General features: G+C 43.6%; 1 protein-coding gene across 2 annotated transcripts in view; it reads right to left on the reverse strand.

Annotated features, from left to right (window-relative positions):
* LOC146796353 (CTD small phosphatase-like protein) overlaps positions 1-18569 on the reverse strand; it is a 332502-nt gene extending 313933 nt beyond the window's left edge. For both annotated transcript variants that reach the window (XM_085628875.1, XM_085628874.1), the window contains exon 1: positions 18125-18569. In XM_085628875.1, coding sequence (XP_085485001.1) covers positions 18125-18200 — 76 coding nt within the window. In that variant the 5' untranslated portion in view covers positions 18201-18569. The remainder of the gene's footprint in view (positions 1-18124) is intronic.
* Between the last annotated feature and the right edge of the window lie 1534 nt (positions 18570-20103).

The raw sequence follows: 20103 nt of genomic DNA on the forward strand, positions 1-20103 counted from the left end.
GCCCCAACACCTCAGAGCCTTGAAAATAGCAGATGAACAGCGAAATCTGGGATGTCCTGGAGGACCTTTCCCTGACCTCCTCTTTGTCCCTGAATCCTTGCTCAATCCTGCAATTGACCGAGATATAGCTATTGCCACACCCCCGGTTACAAAATCACTAAACAAGAACTGGCCAAAAAGCCCTGAGGCGGCATAGCCATCATATACCACGAAGACATCAACTGCACTACTACCTCAGCCACACCAAAGCGGACTAGAAAACCTGGCCTTTAAAATCAACATTCCTAATGCCCCAACAATAGTTGGTGCCCTCCACTATCGCCCAGGGGAGCCGGAGCCCACTTCATTACCACCCTCATTGCTCTGCTAATGGTAGTTTCCAACTCCTACCTCCTACTTGGTGACTTAAACTCATAACTAAACAACCAAACATACCCCAACTTCGCCAGCCTTTTAGAAGACCTCAGGATATTGGGCTTTTCCCAATGAATGAACTCCCCCACCCGCGAGGCCGGAGACCTCCTCGACCCATCTTTGATAACTTCTCCAACATCTCGATAGGCAACCCCATCCCACTCACATGGACCAAATCGCTATCTCATAGAATTCAACATCCAAATGTTCAAACCTGTAAAAGAAAAAATGGATCACTCAATGACAATGCAACACAATCCACAACCAGAAATGGATCTCTAGCAACCCATGACCTATCTTGCACCATCTCAAAATTCAACATATGACTAACCACCAACACTGACTCCCTGGCTCCTATACAAGCCACCTCCAACTCTTTACCATGCCCCAGGCCAGCTGGCACCCCAAGGATCTCCCACTCTTAACTGGAGCAGCGCCAGCGCCACACGCACGATGCCTCAGACCGAGACTCCTGCTAACCAGCCCTCTAGATCTTTTGCCTATGCCTCAAAACCACCAGGCAAATAGTCCTAATCTTCTACATGCAAAAAGCATGTGCATTTCGGGGTGTATTTTATAGTTCGCTCAGCTAACTAGAACTGCTGAATTTCTCTTGTTTTGTACGATTGAAATGTCAGTCTTACTATAAAGTCCCTGTAACCTTTGCTTTTGTCAGTGAATTTCTTTGGTCGTGTGGGCTGAGGCCGCGTCGCAGCTCGTCAGAGGCTGGCGAGCCTCAGCGAGGATCAGCTTATGGGGCATCTTCAGCAGTGTCAGCGGGAGAGCCTGCAACATCCTGTCCCCGACTCGGCCGACAGCCGAAATAAACACCAGGGACAACGAGGGCAATGGTTGCCACAGAGCGTCCATTAGTGCGACAATAAAGAAGAACTGGGGAAGGAAACACCTGCATGGAGCCTCCTCTGATACAGGCACAAAAGCTAATAGTAAATGGGCGATAGGAGGCGGAATTTCAGAACCAGATTCACACAATTTAGAACTGCAAACCAAAAGATAATGTGTTACGCAATAGACACATTTGGGAGAAAGGAGAGCCAGGGACCTTTTCTCACACAATAACTACACTCCCTTCAAAACAACTGTTTGCTAATCAAGGGAAACCTGTTACTACAAAGGAGAGATTGTCCCACCCTCCCCAGCCTTCCCACACTCAATCTCAGAAGCTTCCAAGTGAACAGTCAGTTTCAAAAGCAGCAGGGAGGAAAGGGGCTAAAACAGCAGATAGTGTAAAAATCACCCCTTCCTTGCGCTCTTACTTTAGGGTCCAGTCAAAAGAGGAGCAGCTTTTTTCTCTTTCAGCTTCCCATACCCCTCAACCCTTGCAGGGTCATAATCTAGGAGTTGAACTGGACACACAAGGAACTACAGACAAAATGGAAGATACTGGGGTAAAGAAGCAAATGCCAGGGGCTAAGGAGGCTTTTGAATCCGGAAACAGATTTCAAGTATTAGTTGGAGCTAATAACCAAGAGTAGAAACAGGCACAGTCTCCTGCCTCCCAAACTCAAGACCTAGGCAATCAACTCTAGGGAAAGAAAACCAGCTAGGAGTAGAGAGGATGCGCATTACCCTGACAGACTAAGTTTGAGAAACATTAGCAATAACAGAAAGGAATCAGCAAAACATTCAGGGAGCATGTGAAGCTTTAGAAGTTAAGAAGAACTCCTTAATAGATAGAGTCTGTCTAATGGAAACGTTCCCTTGAAGAACTCACTAGGGAGGTAGAAGTAAATCAAAAAGATCTCCAGCTGTTAAAAACCAGAGATAAGGACCTACATGACAAAATAGCAGCACCTGAGAACAACTGAAGAAGGAACAATATCAGGATACTGAACATATCAGAAGGCCTAGAGTGGGAGAATATTAAAAGCTTTATGACTAATTTACTGAAGGACTTTATTCCCAATATTGAGGTAGCTACTGTAGAAGGAGACATACAGAAGATTCACTGACATCCGTTCTCCAGACGGCTAGCCAGGAAGACACCAAGTAGAATTCTGGTTAATTTTAAAACATCCTCCCTTAAAGAGAAAATGCTTTCAGAGGCTCTCAGAGTAGGGAGGTACAAGAAAGGTGATTGGTCCTTCCGTATCAGGTCAGATATTTCCAGAGCCACAAAAGACAGACAGCAGGAATTAGGACAATACTTCCCAGAACTCAGGGAATTGGGAGCTACAGCACATATATGTTTCCCTGCTACTCTTAGAATGATGTGGAATAATAAACTGTACAACATCAGAGACCCTAAGCAGGGATGTGGAATTTAATAAAATATCTTATTGTCCATGGCCAGGCGGCTTCATAAATCTACTTGTCTTGTTAAAATATTCACTTGTCCCTTTGGTGCCATGTCGTGCGGCGACAAATTATGGCAGCAATCCATATATGTAAGAGCTCTGATAATAGCTTCTCTGATTATGCCAAGGCTAATACTACAGTAGAGTCTGAATATTAGCAATTCCATTCTTTTGCCACCTTTCCACAAATCTACATGTTGGGGTTGGAGATAGCAGTAAGTGATAGTTCCAGGGTTAGATTGTCCTCGCCCAAGTTTGCGCAAACCTATTAACTTGCATGTTAAATGGGTTTTCACAAGCTGTTCTCTAATCTTTTCCCATACTGAGAAAGGTTGGAAATTTACTCCTGACAAGGGCAGAAGTAAAACTTCTTGCAAGATTCGGGGAAAAAGTGATTGGGAGGAAAGTGAACTCGTAAACACTCAACAGATTTTCGCATGAGCAAATCTACACATACATATTTGCTCATGCTAAAATGCTGTTCACAAATATTTTCTAAGAGTACGATTTCCTGGCCTACTTCTGTACATACTTGTGAATTTATGAAAGCTATAAATATGCACTAATGCAAGGACATATACCATGGGTGCATTTTTGTGACTTTCTTTAAGAATTGGGCCAAGACCTTTTGTTTTGTATTCACATTCTATCCCTCTATCCATTTATCGGAAGACTTCACCACATTCTATTCTTTCACAAGGAGCATATCAGCACTCAAAGTAGTTTTGATCAGTGCTAGGGACTACTGTGGCAATGTGTGTGTTTTGTTTTCGAGACCAAAAAATATCTTTGCTTTTTGCCTATGTTTGTTATAATGGGGAAGGCCCGGCAACTCTCATAACAATAAAGTTTTACAAAAACCATGTCAAAACAAGACACACTGACAAAACCAAAAGACTGACCACCAATGTCCCACCTATTGGCTTTGCCAATGCTTGTTTATTTTCATATTTACCATAATCTTGTTGAAACTGGCTACGCTGATTTTCCATTATGAATATTTTTTTTACACTAGCATGCATAAACCAATTTTACTTAATGATGCATCAAAAAAATTGTACCTAAAATTTCACAGTAGTTTGGCATAACATTTTTTTCCCAGTTGCATTTTATTGTGAACGTTTTATTGACAAAGCAAAAAATTCTCAATCTTACTTGTAAGCTACTGAAAATATTTGCATATAATCAGAGAGCATTCTGGGAGTATTATAGGTAGCCCCATATCGTTAAACTCTGCAAATGGGTGTACACATTTTTTTTTCTGGAACCACTGTCAGTAGTGCAGTCCGAACGTACAACCTTTCCTTAGAGCACTCACCCTAATAATAAAGGCTATGCATTGCTGAACCATAAATACAAGTTCGAAACACATTAACTTGTGGACACAAATACTACCATAACTGCAGACAATGCCCTATTCTGATCCAGAATGTGGTACTGTAAACTGACAGCCAAAGGGTTTGTACTGGAGGGGGTTTGGTCTACTTGTCCTAAGGACAAAATAAACATGAAAGCGTGTTGTCCTTGACCCAAAACAATATGTTCTGGGTGTCGGGCTATAGGAAATCCACACCCCTGCCTAAGGAAGTAAGAACATTAGTTGATCAGATCAAAGCACATCAGAAAGGAAATTGGTTTATTAATGCTGTGGAGTAAAGAGAGCTTGATTGGGTAGCTGTTCAAGAATACCCATAGTTGTTATGGAGGGTTACCGGGGGTGGGGTGCGATGGGCTTAAACAACAACAAAAAGTGTTACTTTTTACAATCACCAGGTATGGGAGCATGTGGGGGATGGGAAAAAGAAAATAAAGTAAGTCCTCGTTGGTGGACAGTGTTCCCGTGGATGAGTCAGGAACTCAGCCATATCTAAATTGGTCCCTTCCATCAAATTCTATTTATGGTAGAGCTGTCGACTCTTAGACTGTTAAGGGTCCAAACTGGAATGGCCTCTGGGTTAGCAGCAGAAGGAGAAGAATTCTAGAGTATCTTAGACTTGTGGATAGTGAGGTTATAATTATACAAGAATCTCATCTGTTAGAAGAGGGATGGGAAGCATATTATATGGTCAAAGATGGATAGAACATTTTATATGCACCAACCAGTCATGTTGTGTACAGAGGGTGGCAGTTCTTTTTAAGAAGTCCATCAAAGGCATTTTGGGTGATTGCATGGTCTCCGGAGGGAGATGGGCAATAGCAAAGGCAAAGATACATGGCACTTGGCTGACCTTTGTAGGATAATACTGACTAAACATAGATGAATCCACCCCTCCTCCGGGGATTAGAATTTCTTCCTGTATTTTCTGGTAAAATTGGGAAACTCAATAGGTTTATGAACCAAAGTAATTCTTAAGGAGGTGACCCAACCAGGCACTCCAAAGTGAGGAATATTCCCTTAGGGACAAAAGATGATGTTATTGTTAAAATAGAGAGACTTGAAACAGCTGTGATAGAGCGTGTGGAATCGTCTGATTTTTGTAGCGCCCCTGGTCCTGGCTTGCAAGGCCAATGGCCGGGAAAGGTTATGTGTGGATTTAAGAGATTAGAACAGGAACATTCATGTGGATGGATTCTCCTTACCCCACGTTAACAAGTTCCTGGCAATAACAAAAGGAATTCATTGGTTTTCTACCATAGATATCAGGTACAGTTAAACTCTGAAAGCAAGCACTTAACTACTTTTATTACTCCAGTTGGTTGCTTTCAGTCCTCAAAATTATCTTTCGGGTTAGCCTCTCTGGCTGCAATGTTTAATAGACCTTTGTATATATCATTCAAAAATATAAAACAAGATACATTCTTTTACGGTGGTATTTTAATTCTGAAAAAGTTATTTTTTAATATCATGATGAGAAACTTCAGATCGTTTTGAAGATTCTTTAAGAAAATGGGTTGATAGAGTTTTTCAAGTATAAGTTCACGAAGACGGTCCTCACTTATTTGGGCATGAAATCAGTTGCATGTGAATCACACCTAGAAAATACCTTGTTGAGACCATTAGAAAGGAGCCAGCACCACAAAATAAGGATGAAGTTTGTCCTTTCCTTGGACTAGCAGAATTTTATTCTAAGTTTGTAAATACTTTTTCTGGAAAAATGCTCAAAACTAGACAATTGCTGAAAATATTTGTACATTGTTTGGTGACAAGAGTATCAAATAGTATTTGATAGCATTACGGATGATATTAGTAAAGCAACATTATTACAAGGTTTTGATCAAAATTGTAAATGAATAATACGACTGATACTAGTGGAAAGGAATTGGGAGCTATTTTAGCACAAATTAATGAGAAGAGAAGTGAAGTAGTGCTTTTGCTTCCCGGGAACTAACACCTATGGAAAAAAGTAATCCATTTTTTAAAGGGAGGTTTTTGGGAATGCATGGGGTCTGGAACACTTTTGCCAGTTTCTTTGGGGATTCAGTGTTTTAGAGTGATGTGATCATAAACTTCCAACTAAAGTTCTTACCACTCATCCTTTAAACAATGCTACCCCTACAATTGTACGATTAGCTATGCAACTTTTAGATTATAAATATGAGGGACAATATGTGCCAGAGGCGAAAAATAAAGTGGTGGACTTCCTTAGTAGAATGGTTTTACCCATCAGAGAGGGTTCAAAGTGTGAGAGGGATGACTGTGTTGTAGCATTGTTTAAAGTAGGAGAAATGCACGGGATGAGTGTAGAAGAATGGAAACATGAGTTAGGAAACTACATGATATTGAAAGGGGTTATTAGGTTTGCAATTAATGGTTGGCCAGGTGAAAACATGTTAATTAAGGGTTTTGAATCCTTTTTGGGAAATAAGAAAGAGATTAGTTATCTATTGAAAATGTCTTCTTGATGAGAAGGGAGCGCTTAGTTCCACCTTTCATTTTGCAAGGCAAAATTATGAATTTATGCCACAAAGAATAGGTTGGTATAGTCAAGACAAAGAATTGTGTAAAAGAGTTGCACTGTTTGCCTGGACTAGACAATGACGTGGAGGGAGTTGCTTGCATGTGAAAGGTAATAATTCTGATAAATCACAACTTTCCTTCCAGCCACTGTGTGAATAGATGTATATTGCCTTAGAGTGATACCATCATTGGTTCTTTATGCAATGTTATTAATATTACATTTTTTTATGTATCATTTATATATGTTACTGTTGCTGTATTTTTCAACGAAATTTTGTGATGTTATAAAGGGGAAAAACATTTGCTATTATAATATCAAAACACAATAGGGCCAGCTCTTTATATGAAGACAACCCACACTGTGCCCTGCCTTTAGCAAGCTTTCTCAAGGAAGCTTTTACGGTGCCACTGTACCATGGACTGGTTGCTTATACAGCTGCTGACGTAAGAGTACTGCAGTCACTCACATGAGGAATGCGCTGGGTCTCACAGCTGCCAGCGGCCCAAAATACAAAAATAATTATTTAAAATCACTGTGAGAGAAGGGTGCTATGGGTCCCTCACAAGCACCTACAGTCAGGATACCCCGACCCTATCCCCTTATGTCTTTTTTAAAAAAAAGTTTTTAGGATGGGGGGCCGAGTCCCTGAATCCTGTAAAGGCCGCCACAACATTTTCTTGACCTTTTCCAGCTGGCCAATCAGATTGCGAGGTTCTGGGGTACCAGGATATTGGTTGGTGGGAGTGTTCAAAATATTACTAATTTTTCCAGGAGATTAACCCCTTCATGAACACCCAGAGCACCTATTTAAATTAACATTTCTCAAAAACTACTGAAGTTATTTACACTAAATAACAAAAAGCCCCCTTTCCGAGTTGGAACTTTCTGCCAAATTTAATGTCATTCTGTTCAGCAGTTTTTTTCAGTAGAAAGTGTCCTACTGGAATTTTCTCGTACATGCACCATGTTTACTGGCCCTGCTAGGCAGATAAGGGCGAAATTACCCATTAAGGATCCAAAGTGTGTAGGGGGGCGTGGCTACAGGCCGAGCATGGCGGTCGTCTTTTAGATGAGCTCCGGACCTGGGCTACATTCCTATCATTATCCTGTGGCACACGGTAGTTTGGGGTCTGCGGATGAGGGAGCAGACTGCCTGAGGCTCGTCCAACAATCAGAGCTGCCTTTAAGCCGAGATCTACCGATGGAAGGTGCGGATTGCCCTGCGCTCGGATGGGGCGTCGCATGGTGGTGCAGAAGCGTGGGCTGTGCGAGAAGACCCGGACGACTGCGGTACCTGGACCCTGTCCTGGCCTGGGAGGCAGACAAATCGTCGTTACAGCGAGCCCCTGTAGGTGAAGCCGGTGATGAGCTGAGGAGGCCTTCTGGAATCGTGGGAGGAGAACGGAGACTACTGCGGGACTAGGGCGCTGCAACTACGCGAGCCCGGGGATGCGGTGAGGCCTACCTTCGATGACAGACTTGGCGGCCCGCCGGAGGGGTTAGCGGAGTTTGCAGAAGACGACCCACACACGGTGAGCAGGCCAGCGGTACACCTCTGAGGCGAGTGGGATCCCTGTGGCACGAAAGAGGAATCCCTGAAGCGCTGCGCGCCACGAGGAGGGATTCACAGCACACATGGGGCCTAACTGAATCCAGCTTCCTTGTGCACGCAAACCTGAACATTGAAACGCAGCGACAAGTAGAGGCAGGTACCAGCTGAAATCGGTGTGCCTGGGGTGACAGAGCTGAGCTGTGGGCAGTGTGATCCGGCTTCTGCGACCTCTCTGGCGCTTAGGACGGTTATAGCACAGGACCGGTCTGGAGTTGCATGGACGTTGAGCACAGATGGGCCGTGGCGCATAGCGACTGCGGAATCCTGAAGTACTGTGTGGCGGCGGGCTGTCCTGGGGTGGCGGCTTGTTTTTTTTTTGGGCTGTAAGCACACTAGCGAGGCGTTGGGGTAACAGAACAAGCCGCTTGTTATTGTGTGCCTCCTCGCCTTCCCCCGTGATGGGGCGCCATAGAGGAAGACAGCAGGGAGGCAGCTCTGAGCCCATACCGAACACAGCGGAACACACCGATGGCACGCCGCCGCTCAGCTGCATCCCGCCTACTGCCCTGACTGAGCCAGGGGACAAACTGAAACTCATCTTACAAGAAGTGCAGGAGTCCAGGAAAGCCATCGAGCTCGAGATCGGGACCCTAACGACAGGCCTTACCCTGTTTCAGGCAGATCACGTGAAGCTTGCGGATCAGGTAAAGGACAACACCGCGACATTGTAGGAGCTAGCACCACGCCAGACAAAGAGTGAGGCGCACATTAAGCAGCTGCAAGACCAGGTAGCCACCCTGATGGACCGTGTGGAGGACGCAGAAGGGAGAGCAAGGAGGAACAACATACGTGTCATTGGTCTGCCAGAAAGAAGCGAGGGGAGTGATGCTACGCGCTACATGGAGCAGTGGTTCAAGGATCATGTCATGGCCGAGGCGCTCTCCACTCAATATTGTATTGAACGTGCACACAGGAACCCCACGGGGCGACCGAGGCCGGGGGCCCCACTGCGTCCTCTAATAGTGAAGTTGCTGAACTTTCGTGACAGGGATACAATACTGCAAAAGGCTCGCAAACTTCCCCAGATCAACTTCGAAAATGCTATTTCCCGACTACACGGTTCTGGTGTAAAGGCAGCGATCTTCTTTCATTGCAGTTAAGCGACGACTACGGGACCTGAACTTGAAATATACACTGCTTTTCCCGGCCAGGCTAAAGATTTTGCACGACCAGAAGGCGTACTTCTTTGAGAGCCCCGGGGATGTGGATGATTGGCTGGAGGTGATGGAACTGACCAAAACTGCACCCTCTGGATCTCAGGACGCAATCAAGGGCCCCACTGGGACGGGTGTGCCTGCTGCCCGTGGTAGTAGGCGATCACGCAGGAATACCATTCGGAAGTTCCTCACCTCGCAACAGATGCAGCAAAACAAGTCGCAGGCGATCCTCGCGGCGGCCACTTTCACACATCCTACTAGGCTGGAAGATAAGACCTCCTCTGAAGACGAACTGCAGGACACAGACTCGGATGGGAGTGTGGCCCTGTTCCCTACTGTGACCCCGCAGACAGCTGATGGCTTATTTGGTTAAATTGAATGATATATTGGGATTGCACTTGTGAAATGTGTAATGATTTTGCAAGTTATGACTCTAGTTACTGTGCAGTAGTATGGAGTTAAGTGCACCTTTACAGCCCAAGGTCCCAATAGAGCTTACATGCACACTCTTGACAGAGACTACACCACATGCAATGCGCTAGCACTGTCCCCCACATGGCGAAAGCGTTTTCTGTATTTACAATGTTCTTCTGTGTACAGTTACGTTGTGTGGTCCGGTACAGTTCTTCGACCGGACCGAGTATTGGGGAGTTTTGGGGGGGTTAACGGTCCTATTGCAGAGATTGGCTTGGTTAGGATTGAATGTCTAGAGACACTGCCTGCAAGCAAGTGGGTGCAGATTACACTGCAATGCATACACTTGGTAGGTACACTATATTAACGTGGAACGTTCGGGGTTTAGGCTCTGTGCAGAAGCGCCACAGAATACACGCGCAGCTGCAGCGCCGCAAAGCGCAGATAGTGTGCTTGCAAGAATCCCATATAGCGGACGGTGAAGTGACGAAGCTGCGTAGGAAGTGGAGAGGTCAGATCTTCACCACCACATATTCTAGCTTTGCGAGAGGGGTCACCATTTGGGTTAGGCATGGCGTGCCATTTCTAGCGCTGGAACAGCGGATAGACAAGCAAGGGAGATATATCTTTGTAAGGGGGACATTGGATGGACAGCATGTGATTTTGAGCAACATATATGCACCCATCATTGAACAGGATAAGTACTGAGGTATGTTAAATATTGCACTGACCAGTTGGGAACACCACCCATGGATCATAGGAGGCGATTGTAATAAGGTGATGGATGTTACCTGGACAGGTCCCACCCGGCCATACGTGCGGCGGGTGTGATTAAACAAGCAGAAGCATTGCGTATATGGGCAGTGGGGTGGGAGATGTGTGATGTCTGGAGGATGCGGCACCCTATACATAGGGAATACTCATTCTATTCCCCTGTCCACGTACTGCACATGAGTATAGACAGAATATATTTTTCCAATCGGATAGCAATGCAGGTGTCCCAGGCTACATACTTGGCAAAGACCTTTTCGGACCATAACCCACTGGAGATTGTTCTTAACTGGGGAAGAATACCTACCCCGGTACCCACCTGGCAGCTGTGGCCACAGATATTGGAGGATTCAGGGTTAAGGACAACCATGTCAGACACTATTGACTGTTATTTTGTTGAAAATGGTAACACTGCATCGAATAGATTGATCGAATGGGACGCCTTTAAGACGGTGGTAAGGGGGCAAGCAATTAGTACGACAGTTGGTGCCCGACAGGAACTCCATAAATCCCTCTTAGATGTAGAGCACAAAATGGGTAGGTTGGAGCAGGAAGCCATTACTGACACTGATAAGGGCGCAGCGTTACAGGAGGCTAGAATCAGGCATGCGGACTTGCTAGAAGATCTCCGAGTAATAGACTACCATAGGTACTCGCAGCTGAACCACACTGAGGCAGATAAATCCGGGACATTGCTTGCTAGACTAATTAGGGATACTCCCCCTGCGATTGTTATAAACGAGGTCACTACCGTGGGAGGGGACAGAGTCACTACCCGGGGGGACATTAATGTTGCGTTTCGTCACTATTATGCCTCATTGTATAGCAAACCTAATAGCAGCGAGGCAGCCCATATGGAGGCCTTTTTTTCCTCCGTCACATACCCGCAACTAACGACGGAGGCCCAGAGAGCCATGGTGGGACCTATCACACAGTCTGAAATCAGGGCCGCTATGAAAGGACTCCCACGTAATAAAACCCCTGGACTGGATGGCCTTCCAGTTGAATTTTATACTACATATGCCGCTGCACTGCTGCTCCAATTGGAAATATTATATAAACACAGCGCTAGAGAGAGGTTCTTTACCCCTTACGACGGCACAAGCGTTAGTGGTATCACTCCCGAAAGCAGGTAGGGATCCCGCGGACATGGCCAGTTATCGCCCGCTATCCTTATTGACCACGGAGTATAAAATATTAAGTAAGGTATTGGCCAATAGATTGCAGCCCTCCCTGACTAAACTGATTCATGTAGATCAAACTGGTTTCCTCCCCGCCCGCAGTACATCCCTGGGAGCTACACTATCTCCTGACGGAAGCCCCGAGCCACTATGAACATGCCGGCTGTTTATCCTTGGACTTGCGTCAGGCGTTTGGTTCTATTAATTGGGACTATATGTTCTGTGTACTGGAGCAATTTGGGATCCCAGCTGACTACATAGTCTGGCTACATCTTTTATATTCTGCTCCTACTGCGTGTGCCCGTACTGGTGGAAATATCTCGGCAGAATATCCGATATACAGAGGGACTAGACAGGGATGCCTCCTGTCGCCACTTATATTCATACTGGCCCTAGAACACTTGGCTATCAAGGTGCGTAAGGACCTCCGTGATATGGGCATTACATTAAGGGATACAACACACCTTTTTTCCGTGCATGCAGATGATATTATTCTGTATATTAGGGATCTCCGCCTCCCCCCTAGACCCACTATACGAGGTATTTAGTCTGTTTGAATCTATCTCCGTCCTTGCCATCAATGCAGCGAAGTCACATGTTTTTTATTTCACGGAACATGAGGGCACCCATACTGTTGAGTTCAGAGATACCATTCTGCAGGTCCCACAACACACTTTCAAATATCTGGGTATCCAGATATATCAGACCCATGCAGACATGCTGGATGGTAACTTGATTAGGGCCTTGCGTTCTAGTGTTGCATTCTGGACTACATTGCCATTGTCAGTTATGGGGAGAGCGGCCCTGGCGAAAATGGTGGTACTTCCCCGTTTGATCTATTATTTTACTAATTTACCTCTTATAATACCACATACCACGTTCAAAATGTTAAACAACCTGCTTACTGACCTCATATGGGGATCGGGCAGACGTCGTATCAGTCTTAAAAAACTACAACTGGGCACGAGTAGAGGGGGATTGAGAGAATACTATTATGCATGCCAACTACAATGGCAGTCTTTTTGGACTGCCACGCGTAACCTGCAAGAGATAGGGTTTACGGACCGTGATATAGACTGCGGCGCCCTGCATACCCTGTTGTTGCCCAATAGCAGGCTCCCGAAACGTCTCCCCATTCTGCTGCGCATCGCGCTTCGATGCTTGAAAGCGGCGATACACTACACTGGTAAACATATTGCTTATGCAAGTAATATCCCATTATTGGGAATTCCTTGCTGGACGGCCACATAACTAAGCGTAGAATAACACCATGGCTGGATGTTGGGATCAGCACGGTGGCTGATTTGTTTGGGGTTGGGACGCTCTTGGACCATGATACCTTTGTGAATGAAATGGGAGCGCCGGCGCACTTATATTTATTGCATGCTGCACTGTTCCAGTATGTAAAAATACAATGGGCCCCGCAGAGTCAGGAACCCCCCCACGCATAAACTGGTTAAACTGCTTTACTATATGGGCAGAGGTAGACAGCTTGTTAAGTGGCTGTACGTAGGGATCCGTTCCCATACAGAGGTTGGTCTGGACACACTGCAGGTGGCATGGGCAGAAGATGCCGGACGAGCCTTGACGGACAAGGAATGGGGGTCATTGTGGAACGACCCAAAAAGATATCGCGGAACTCAAAATTTAAATGTATCCACACCATGGTCCTTCACAGGGCTTATCTTACTCCCCATAAATTGGATAAAATGTTTCCACAGACGCAACACCACTGCCCGAGATGCCTCTTAGAAGGGGCTGGTTCTCTTGCATATATTATGGGCATGCCCCAAAATTACGGGGTTCTGGGATACTGTCAGGCACATAGTTCGTGAGACTGCATGGCGTGACTTACATTCAACAGTAGAAGAATGTATATTAGGCTTGCATGCACATTTATCGAAACACAAAGTACGATACCGTTTTGTAGATCTGGCGCTTATTTTAGCGATACGTGCCATCACAATGAGCTGGAAGTTGCGTAAGCCACCCATGGGGCACGCATGGCATAGTGAACTGCTGGAGGGAGCGGAGAGTGCTGCCCTACGCCGAGAAGAACTGAGAGGACTACGTAGAGTCCCTATAACACAGGAGTGGGATTTTATGTTGGAGGCTCTCAAGGAGGTGGAGGTAATGCAGTATGATACTCCTGAATGCAAACAATAAACTATATAACTTGCAGAGCTCCTCCCGAGCGCCACGACCCGAGAAATACTCTTGTATTTGCTTACAAGTGTATGGTATTCACAAGAGCAGGAGAGACTAGATAGGGCAATTATATTGTATATCTAACTTTGCACAGGACCGGGGGGTGATGTTGGGAAGTTTGGTTTGTTGTCCATCCTGGAATATAACCACTGAAATTTGACGGAAATGTATAATTGCTCCAGTAAGGTTGTATTGGTAATATGATGTGACAAACAGAGTTTGCAAAGGTATAATTATTTGATAAGCACGGTTAAATATGATCAAGTCTAATGTAATGGAATGATATAAGGATGCATGTTTTGAAAAAGCAATAAAAGTATGTTAAAAAAAAAAAGGATCCAAAGTGAGTAAACTTTTTTTTTTAACGTTTTGTGTCGATTCATTAAATGGTACCAAAGTTATCAAAGAAACAAAAAAAACGCCTTCCTGTGGAAATTCCGACCCAACTACAACCTCACAGGCATTAGTGTTGCCAGTGTAATGGAATTAGTGTGCGCAAACACATACGCACACACACACGCACGCACGCGCACACACACACACACTTTTAAGCCTATTTATTGAATGTCTCAGTTGTTACAAAGTTTTTATTTACCAGACAAGAGGTCAAACTGTAAAGTAGTTCCTGTAATTCACACTGCTGAATTCATTTGCAAAATATTTAGCTTCCCTCATCAATGAAAACAATTAATCAAAGCATTTCCTCTTTCTTTCAGTGCTGGTAAAAAAATGATTTCACCAGGACAGTGCTGTTCTTAAAACACTTATCAGCACACTTCAAGCTCATCCTTGCAGGTCAGTCCTTGATGCAAACATATATCATTAAATCAGCCCCATTATTTGAAAATAAACAACGTAAACGCAAAAAGCATGGCACTTTCTTTTTTCTTTAAATAGGTCTTATTAAACCTACTGTACGTGTGCATTTACTTCAAAAGAAAATCACATTTCAGAATGCTGGCTTTTAATTTCCTAACAATGTGCTTTGCATTTAAAATGTGACTTATAATAATACACATTGTTACATATTAGCACATTATCCCAAACAAAAAACATACATTTCTCAAAAATGTACAGACATATCTGAAGTCTCAGGCAAACAATGAATAGTAAACAGATGATGCTCAAATGCGCTTAGTTTTTCTAAAGAGTACTAAAAAAAAATGAAATATCATGTAATGTAACAATTATATAACGAGTAATGTGTTATATGTTCCTATATTGCCATCTGAAGATTCAGGTGACATTTATAAAAACACATTACCCATATATACATAGATATAGTAATAAACCATATCTTTTATCGGAACACGTCTGACAGTTAACATTGAACGAAAAATACAATGATATAATGAACTAACTGCCTGTGCAAGATTAGGTCACCTTTACTACCTTCCCAACACACAGAAAAAATCCATCACAAACTATATTTGGTGTCAATAATATTTTCGAAAGTAGTTCTCGTAGCCAACACCTCTTACAATTTCTCAAAGACGTCAAAATGCCAAAGACGTTTTGTGGAAGAAAAGCACGTCCGCAGGACAATACTGGAAAACTCTGGGTGTTCATTTAACAATTAATACATCCTCTTGCATACTAGGAGTGGATTGCTTGCATATGTGTAGCAATAGAAAATTCCAGCTTGGATCCACACCAGAAGAGCAACTTTTTCCTGTGGGGGCACAACAGAGGTAAACAACATGTCAAGCACTTGTACCTGCACATAGTTATAGGACCAGACTCCTTTATGTTTTGCTTCACTCCTTCAGGATGCTGCCACAAGTTGACATCTCAGCAACCATACCCGCTGAGAAATTACCTAAATTTCAAATTAGTATTTTATCACACTTCCCCAAGATACATTGTCTCAGAGGACGACCCCATAAGGTGCAGGACTGGCTGATAAGAAAGTAGGGGACATACAGTTTTCTGTAATATTTCCCCCAAACACCAATGCGGTCATTGTTAAAGCAAAAAATATAACAACAAACAATTCACTTTTTTTTAACTGACGAGAACAAGAGAAGGAAAACTCTGGCCCATATAGATGTTACTTTCAACTAGCTTCACTTCTTTAGAATATGCCTTTTTAGACTAGCCTATGAATCGCTCAACTGAAGGACCCATTAGACATTCTGAAGTTCAACATTCAATATAAAGCAACGCTTAGGAATAGCTTTAAGCAAGTCTACAGAGGAAAACACATCCAAATATGGCAACATATTCACAAGTTTTCCGTGAAGCAGATACATTTCCCTGTTTCACTATTCATCTGACTCACATTCAAAAAACGTAATTGCAGAAAATATCATCCTTTGAAAATCTCCTTCTTGGTGCCATTTAAATAAAACCTGGATAAATGGCTGTTTATTGGTAGATAGTAAGAATTTTCCTGGATAGTGTTCGCAGTAAAGGGGCTACAAAGATTTGTTTAAATACAACATTCAATTTAAATATCAAGCATATTTACGACAAGAGCCTAACTAAAACTGAAACCAAAACAAGCTTACCAGTCAATGAACTCCCACTCGGTTCAATAACTGTCAACAATTGATATAATTACTTGTCATCCACTCATCCATTAAGTTGTCCCTATTCGGAGGAGGATAATGATCGTCCACTCATCTGCTCATAAATCAACTCCAAACTAGTCGAACTTTTGTCCATAAATCAACCCATTTTTTCCTTTGATCACTGTTGGTAACTACCTGCCACCCTCATCCTAGAAAGCTCCGCATGCAGCTCATGTACTATGTTTCATTTATTTTAAAACAACAAGGGGGGGCGCAGAGATGCAACATTATGTTAATCAGTAAAACACACTTAAATAGTTGACAACAGCCTTCTTTAACAATCAATAGTTGGCTAGATTAGAATTGTTAAACCACTTAAACTGGCAACCATTAGGATGGTGGCAAAGGTGCTAGACTGCTGACTCAATGGTGAATCCTAATCCATGGAGAAAGCCCATCTCATTTATCATCAATCTGCACATCTGTATCCCTTCCTTATCTGGTTCTTCGATTTACGACAATCTCCAGCCTTTGCAAGATCTGTTCTACTATCTAACACGTGAAGGTACTTAATTCGCTGATCCTTGCCTTCACAGCATGCACCCAGGCAAGACTAGATATTTGATAGATTATTCTTTCACGTTATGAAAAAGGAAGTCTTTGCCCCAATATCATACCACTTTGCGCTGCTTTAGGAACACACTGTGTACAAAACAGACTGCACGGATAAAAATTAAAAGCACACACACTACTGATAGCAGACCAAGTGCTTCAAGACCAGCTGTACATATTTGTTAAGTCTCTATAAAATCCCTCAAAAACATTATATAGAAATACACCGAGCAGCAGCAGGCTCCTGTTTGTGGAAAGAAAAATGTGCTATTAAAAAATCAAGGTACTGAAAGAAATTATTGTTTTTATTAAAAAGCGATCATTATTTTGAGATTAGTGCTTTGTTCAGAAGGTATAGTAATTTTGTCAATCTAAGTTCACAGCTGATATTATATCATATACAAAAACGGCGAACTTCTGTTGGGCATTTCCAGTTTTGAAGGCTGAATCGAAAGTGTGGGCAGCTGGCCAATTTCTAGGCACACCCACATCTGGAAATTATATAAAAACGGAGGTAGAAGATGATACACTTATTTGTTTAAGATGAATGTTTTCAGATGTCAGAGTTTGGGAAAGAAGTCAAACCTCTTGGAAACAAATGTTCACAGCAAATAGCAAGATCATAAGCACTGCTCCAGGGTTTGATATCACTGCATTCATTTAGCCATTCAGGATTTTGCTGAGAATATGGACGAAACAAATTATTGGCACACGTTAACTGACAGCGCGAGTTTATTGACTTGACTCTCACTCCCTTCAAATGAAAAAAACACAATTATCCACGCCCCTCAAAAGTTACATACATAAGAAACTCGAACACAAGAACTTAAAAATTGACCAACCTAAAGGTACACAGGCAAGCATTTTTTTCGTTGTTGCTAATAGAAAATACGCGCAAAGAAATAAATGTCACAGTTCTCTTGATCGCATTTATGTTTCCTTTTTACCACATAAAGATTCTCTCTGATATGGTAGTTTGCACAACACCGTGGACACAGACTGGTTCGGCTAGCAATCAACCTTACCTTTATCCTGCGTACAGGATATGATTTCCTCCTCTTTGGGGTTAGTGACCTGGGTGATAATGGACGTGTTGTCCATGGAAACGAATGTCGCTTCAGCTCGCCCACCCCCTCCGTCAAGATGCGGTCCTCAACCACGTACTTCGATCGATAAACAATATAGAAAAATTCCAGCAATAAGTCTCCTGGCACATCCGAAGCCACGGAGGAAGGCCCTTCCTTTCTTTTCTTCAGCATGAATTCAAAGCGAGGGAGCAATGAATCGGTGCAAGTAAGGTGGCTAACCTCTGTCCGCTACTTACACGGACCTTCCGTGAATTCAGTCAGTCTAATTTCCGCTCTCCGTTGTTTATCTTTTAACGGATGTCATTTGTCCGTAAATTTTCAACACTTCCGGGTCGCTTCACCACAGATCCCACGGCCGAACATATTCTGTTTGTCGCTTGGGAGTGGGAGGGACTGGATCGGAGCATGGGCAGCCCCACATCCAATCCTAAAGAGTCACAGAAATTTGAAGAGTTGATTGGCCGTAGCGCATGTACGTCCCTTTCTCACATAAAAGTCCTCGGACTGACGGCTAGAGCCGCCCAATTTGGAGCGGGCTGGGGCCAGGTCGAGGTGTTCCCAAAGTACTGTGACGGACTGTCTCGTCCTCTGCCAGCCAGACGGCTGCGCTGCGGTTTGGAAAGAGGGAGTGAGGAGGCAGCACTGCAAAGGGCAATGTTTGGGCCCCCTCTCGTTGCGTTCGGAAGCAGGACAGAAGGATCTGTGTTCGACTCACGGCGCTCTCTTTTTTAATGCAGATTTATATATCGCGAACTCGACGCCGCTTTACATGAGCACCGGTTAAGTTACACAAGAAGATAAAGTGATTTGCCCAGAATCACGGGATGTGGGCGCGACTACGAGGCTCGAACCTTGGTGTCCAGCACCAAAGTCGGCAATCTAGCCGTGAGACCACATTCTCTCTTGGTTGCTGCTGCTCACCTTTCTGGAGAACATGTTGTGTCGGAAACTGTCTAGGCTAGGGGCTTGTCTGGGTCCCTACAGGATGTGGGAAGGCAGCTTTCTGAGCACGTGGTATTTCCAGTGTTTGCAATAAAAACAAGCATTAAAAATGCAATAGGTTGCGCCTTTTATTAAGTTAAAGCCATTTGCTTTGCTATACAATACCATTAGCAAAGCAAATGGCTTTAACTTAATCAAAGGCGAGACCTATTGCATTTTCAATGCTTGTTTTCTTTAGCGGCAAAGATAAATTAAAAAAAGACTTGAACACCTCCCTCTTACATGTATTACAAGTTACAACAATATATCAGGCGACTAACAGTGAGCAGGGCCATTACTGGTAATCAATTTAGGAGTTTTCCGCCTATCGACCTCACAAGGATGAATGTCTGAGCTAGCCATGCCTAATCATAACTCGTGATCTACGACTCATAGAAATATGAAGCAGTGAATTCTCACCCCACTGAGCCATGTTACTGCCTATTTTGGAACATTTGCGGGTACAATAAATATAGATTATAACATTAAATATGTGTTTTCGGCTAATAAGGTGACCCTGTAACTCGAAATTTAGAATTCCAATGTTGACTTTTCTGTCGAAAACCAAAATTAGGCCTCAGTTTCCTTATCTGTCAATATTGAAGGTGCTTAGAAACGGGTTGAATAATGATAGGTGCTATGTATACACTAAAAATGGCATAATTACTTTTATCTGCAAATACCTAGGAATAGCTGAGTTTACGGTAGGCGCTATAAAAGTCTCTTCACTCTTAGAGGAAACCAAGAAACTCTTCCGGGACCGAGGGTATCCAGAAGCAGTCTTAAAGAAAGCTTACACAAAGGCATTGAAGATCCCAAGACGAGAGACCTTAACTACAAAACAATTGAGGAAACTCCAAAAAGCCCCTATTGCTTTTGGAACTCAATTTGATGATCGCAGCAATAAGGTATATAATGTCCTAAGGAAACACTGG

The sequence above is a fragment of the Triturus cristatus genome, chromosome 10 (genome assembly GCF_964204655.1).
Source record: "Triturus cristatus chromosome 10, aTriCri1.1, whole genome shotgun sequence".
Taxonomy (NCBI): domain Eukaryota; kingdom Metazoa; phylum Chordata; class Amphibia; order Caudata; family Salamandridae; genus Triturus; species Triturus cristatus.